General features: G+C 39.0%; 1 protein-coding gene across 1 annotated transcript in view; it reads right to left on the bottom strand.

Moving 5' to 3' along the window:
• Positions 1 to 2,421: 2,421 nt before the first annotated feature.
• LOC126236947 (esterase FE4-like) overlaps positions 2,422 to 6,000 on the bottom strand; it is an 86,147-nt gene continuing 82,568 nt past the window's right edge. Inside the window, exons 10-11 of the mRNA XM_049946641.1 lie at positions 5,328 to 5,448; positions 2,422 to 2,613 (exon numbers count right to left, since the gene is read on the bottom strand). Coding sequence (XP_049802598.1) covers positions 2,460 to 2,613; positions 5,328 to 5,448 — 275 coding nt within the window. The 3' untranslated portion in view covers positions 2,422 to 2,459. The remainder of the gene's footprint in view (positions 2,614 to 5,327; positions 5,449 to 6,000) is intronic.

Genomic DNA, 6,000 nt, shown 5'->3' with positions numbered 1-6,000 from the left:
TACACGATTTACAAAGAATGTGGTACAATATCGGATTTTAGTGAAAATAACGGTATAGAAATGGACTTGAGGTTATATGCTAGGATTGCGATAGAAAAGACAGAAAGAGATATTTTTGACAGAGGAACATAAAATACAGTCTCTTCATTATATTATGTTCATCTGTCAAAACTATCTCTTTCTGTCATTTCAGTCCTCTCTTTTCTAGGAATTGATAGTAATGATCTGAGAATTTTATCGTTAATTAAAACTTAACATGAACTAAAATAAATTTTCAAAGAACTAGGTTACTTAACGTCACTTATGAGGCCGTATCTGTCATTTTTCGTATGACATGAAAATTCCTGCTAGCTATGTTGACTTGGTGCCTACCCTGTGACTGTCCTGCATTGTGCAGGCCACCTAGTTGTCTCATAAAACATAATTCGTTGTGCTGCTGGTAATAAAATTTACGCTGTACCATGAAGTTTAATGATAACATTAATGACTAATGATTAATTACACTTTCCTACCTTAATTATTTGATGGTTTTGTCTATTTTTTAGTGTGGTTAGTGTAGAGTTACGAATACTTTATGCTTATGCTAGGGACTATCGAGCAGTATATTTTTGAGGGAATTTGTCATTTCTAAGAATCGTTGATTATGTTAAGTGATAGCTAGAATAAGGTACTCTCTTATTTACATGATGATGACTTCAGAATTTAATATGATGATTAAATACTCGTCATAGTGTGAAGTGTTGTGTACAAAATCTGTGATACATGTTATCCCTATCATGCACCATTTTCACTACAGTGAACAGCTTTTAACTGTCACTTCTCTAGTGTTTTCAATCGGCGATTAGACTGCAAACGCATGCAGGGCACAGCACCAGTGGGGAGTGACCACTGCAGTGGCCAGTGTACACCATCAACCTCAGGACTGACTGAAAATGCCAAAGAAGCGACCGTTAAGAGCTGTACACTGTAGTGGACGTTCTGTAACACAAGCTTAGGTTATTTTCAAACCCGCAAGACGCATAGTGGTGCTGATTCGAACCTCACTGCCCCCCAACGGACTTATAATCAATGTCTGCTACTTCATTAAGAGTTCATATGTGTTCGTATAAAAGGATAGCAGGGAACTTCTAAGGATATGTATTTATCAGGGGTATATATCACAAGCGTTTGCAGTGCATGCAGACATTCCACTCACATTACGTGCCATTTAGCCTGATGATTACCTACCAGCGTTGCACTGCCTCACCCGTTACAGGCAGTCTTACATGAGCCGTGCACCACCTGTCGGAGCAGCTAATGAGCGATACATTTTAAAGCACTGCAGACCAGCCAGCAGTGCAACATTAAGACCAGGCGACGTCACCAACAGAACTGAAATGTGCACAACATGTAAATAATTCCACGTCGTCTGTTTTTCTTCCCTTATTCTTACCCTATGTGTCACACTTTTCCAGCACATGCCTAGAAGACTGGAGCGTATATAAAGGAAGAGTTGGCTACAGCTACCGTTTTCGTAATGAAGGCTACAATCAAGTGTAGTAGAATCTGTTCATACAATTGTTCTAAGAACATACTTTTAAGTAGCACCTAAAACATTAATATGCACCCCAGTGATCAGTCGAAGACTGAATGTGGTTCTGCCATAGTAGGATAGCGTCAGTAAAGTAACCAAAAGTGAAAGAAATTTCGAAATAATACGAAAAACTAAAATGTCATTTTTTTTCTTGTGTTATCCATTCAATGGAATGTACTGTCCGGAAATTGCGTATTTCCTTTCCTATAACAATACTAATGATTCTAATTAGTGTTTTGTTTGCACACTGATGTCCTTCGTAAAAGAAGCAACGTGAAGTTTGTATTGAACTCCTTCAAAAATGTTTTCCGTGAAATAACATGAACGTAGTGATTATAATGGCGACAATTATCCACGAAAATATGGCAGCTCAACTGCTTATTTTGTATGATTTTTCAGACAAATTACGTGTAAAAACTTAATTTCAAGTAAGTATAGAACTAACCTTTCAAAATAATTGTAGCTTAGATAACTGTTATTTTGGGATAGTGTGATGAATACTAGACTAAATGGAAAGGTTAAGAAAAATCATATTGTCAAGGTATTCCAGAACATATTAAGTTCGCCTCTCTCTATACAGTATAATTCACGAAACAGAGGTCATTATGTTTTATCAGAATACAAGATAAGAAAACCTAGGGTACAACATGCGAACATACTAGCGACTTAGTGCAACTGTGTCTCTGAAGAATGCAGTTCTATTACTGTAAAGTCGTTCATTACAAAACAGTACTTGATATTATACAGATTCTGCCGTCTGACTACCTGTATCCTGAAGTAATATCTGTTACAATCTATAATAGGGCAGCAATATTGTTGGTTTTAAAATTTTCAATTTAAGCACGAGGTTGTTTTACTGTGCTTATTAGTGACACATGAAATGTCATTACGGTAGCAGGTTGTGCCAAAAGGTCATGTATGGTTCGGACAAGTTAGTTTTGAGGCGAAGAGGTCTCGTTATTTCCAGATAGTAAGGAGAAGATTTGTCGTACTCCTTCCACGTTTCAGTCAGTGGGGAAGTCAGTTCCGGTGTTGGATTGCTGAAAAATAATAATTACACTATTGTATGATAATGCTGATTTAGAGTTTTAAGAATCTTATTTAAGTATTGATTAGATATACAACGATTCCACTGTAAAGAGCATGGTTAAGCCATGAATGATAAGTAATATGGGCATGCTGCTGTAGAAATAGCACAGCAGACATTTCATCTTCTTTATACAGGGTGACAGTTATTGAACTATATGAAATAAAATCGTCATAACTTCTGAACGGTTTGTTTAGGACGTTCAAACTGCATGCTTGGCCGCAGGGCATGATGGGAATTACTACGTGCATGTATGGTTTGGTTTAACGATGAAGCCACTTTCATTTGGATGGTTTCGTCAATATGCAAAACTGGCGCATTTAGGGGACTGAGAATCCGCATTTCGCGATCGCGAAGTCTCAACACCCTCAACGGGCGACTGTATGGCGTGCAATGTCCAGTCACGGAACAATTGGTGCGATATTCTTTGATGGCACAGTGATACCGGACAGTACGTGAAAGTTTCAAAAGATGATTTCATCCGCATTATCCAAAGTGACCCGATTTCGATAACATGTGGTTGATGCAAGACGGAGTTCGACCCCGTCGAAACAGGAGAGTGTTTGATGTCCTGGAGGAGCACTTTGAGGATCGCATTCTGGCCACCATATTCTCCGGATCTCAACATATGCGACTCCTATAGCGAAGACAAGGTGTACAGCAATAACCTTAAAACCATTGAGGAGCTGAAAACAGCCATTCAGGATTTCATCGACAGCATCCATGTTCCGACGTTTCAACGGGTCATACAGAATTTCGCTATTCGTCTGTGTCACGTCATTTCCAATGATGGCAGGCATATCTAACATGTGATAACCCAAATATGAACATCTTTAGTGACGTTTACATGTTGAACCAATTGTGTGCACGCCTCAGTTTGTAACTAATTTACGTTTCTCTTTTTTTTCATATAGTTCAATAACTTCCATATTATAACAGCAACCTAGAGAACCACTTGTATGAATATCAAGAGCTCAGATGGCAACCCAGTTCTAAGCAAAGAAGGGAAGGCAGAAAGGTGGAAGGAGTATATAGAGGGTCTATACAAGGGCGATGTACTTGAGGACAATATTATGGAAATGGAAGAGGATGTAGATGAAGATGAAATGGGAGATACGATACTGCGTGAAGAGTTTGACAGAGCATTGAAAGACCTGAGTCGAAACAAGGCCCCCGGAGTAGACAACATTCCATTGGAACTACTGACGGCCTTGGGAGAGCCAGTCATGACAAAACTCTACCATCTGGTGAGCAAGATGTATGAAACAGGCGAAATACCCTCAGACTTCAAGAAGAATATAATAATTCCAATCCCAAAGAAAGCAGGTGTTGACAGATGTGAGAATTACCGAACAATCAGTTTAATAAGCCACAGCTGCAAAATACTAACACGAATTCTTTACAGACGAATGGAAAAACTAGTAGAAGCCGACCTCGGGGAAGATCAGTTTGGATTCCGTAGAAATACTGGAACACGTGAGGCAATACTGACCTTACGACTTATCTTAGAAGAAAGATTAAGGAAAGGCAAACCTACGTTTCTAGCATTTGTAGACTTAGAGAAAGCTTTTGACAATGTTGACTGGAATACTCTCTTTCAAATTCCAAAGGTGGCAGGGGTAAAATACAGGAAGCGAAAGGCTGTTTACAATTTGTACAGAAACCAGATGGCAGTTATAAGAGTCGTGGGGCATGAAAGGGAAGCAGTGGTTGGGAAGGGAGTAAGACAGGGTTGTAGCCTCTCCCCGATGTCATTCAATCTGTATATTGAGCAAGCAGTAAAGGAAACAAAAGAAAAATTCGGAGTAGGTATTAAAATCCATGGAGAAGAAATAAAAACTTTGAGGTTCGCCGATGACATTGTAATTCTGTCAGAGACAGCAAAGGACTTGGAAGAGCAGTTGAACGGAATGGATGGTGTCTTGAAGGGATGATATAAGATGAACATCAACAAAAGCAAAACTAGGATAATGGAATGTAGTCGAATTAAGTCGGGTGATGTTGAGGGTATTAGATTAGGAAATGAGACACTTAAAGTAGTAAAGGAGTTTTGCTATTTGGGGAGCAAAATAACTGATGATGGTCGAAGTAGAGAGGATATAAAATGTAGACTGGCAATGGCAAGGAAAGCGTTTCTGAAGAAGAGAAATTTGTTAACATCGAGTATAGATTTAAGTGTCAGGAAGTCATTTCTGAAAGTATTTGTATGGAGTGTAGCCATGTATGGAAGTGAAACATCGACGGTAAATAGTTTGGACAAGAAGAGAATAGAAGTTTTCGAAATGTGGTGCTACAGAAGAATGCTGAAGATTAGATGGGTAGATCACATAACTAATGAGGAGGTACTGAATAGGATTGGGGAGAAGAGGAGTTTGTGGCACAACTTGACCAGAAGAAGGGATCGGATGGTAGGACATGTTCTGAGACATCAAGGGATCACCAATTTAGTATTGGAGGGCAGCGTGGAGGGTAAAAATCGTAGGGGGAGACCAAGGGCTGAATACACTAAGCAGATTCAGAAGGATGTAGGTTGCAGTAGGTACTGGGAGATGAAGAAGCTTGCACAGGATAGAGTATCATGGAGAGCTGCATCAAAGCAGTCTCAGGACTGAAGACCACAACAACAACAACTGAAAAAATATGAACATTTAGCAAGATGTTACTTACTCATATTTAGCGAAGTTTGTCCACATCTTTATCATCTGATCCCTGATTATACCTCCATCCGAATCAGAATCCAGTGTGTCTGCTGCATGCATGTATTTCAAGTCATCGGTATGAGCTGCACCTGAAAGTAAGTGAATTGGATGTAAGAGATATGTAGTGCAGTTTTACTACAGAAGCACACTCATTATGTATTTGAACACTCGATTGAATCAGTTAATTTGTTCTCAGTTATACAATCAAAACGACGCTGTATTTATGGAATACTACCTGACAAACTCGGCATTGCCTGGGTATTCATTTTGCCAGTTCTCTATTAGAAACGAAAACCCAAAACCATAATATAAAAAAATTCATATCCACGTATTTATGAAAACACCTTTCAAATTATGATGAAGTTTCTGTACGCTGAATGCAGCTGATTCGCGTGTCTACAATGCGATTTTGTTAACGTCAGTATGGCAACGACTCTTCATAGCTCTATAGACAGTTGTTATTTTCGGCTACAGCCGTTTGCGCTTCGTAGTTGAAAGCTGTCAAAAGTGCTGCGAAGTGTCATGGATTTCGTTAAACTGACTCAACTGTAGGAGTGTCTTAGTGGTGAAGGATTAATGTATTACATTTCATGCATTATGAGCAATTTTTTTCATGAATCTCAGTGCACATTACTTCACAT

This window comes from Schistocerca nitens, chromosome 2 (genome assembly GCF_023898315.1).
Source record: "Schistocerca nitens isolate TAMUIC-IGC-003100 chromosome 2, iqSchNite1.1, whole genome shotgun sequence".
Taxonomy (NCBI): Eukaryota; Metazoa; Arthropoda; class Insecta; order Orthoptera; family Acrididae; genus Schistocerca; species Schistocerca nitens.
This window is presented reverse-complemented; position numbering and strand designations above follow the sequence as displayed.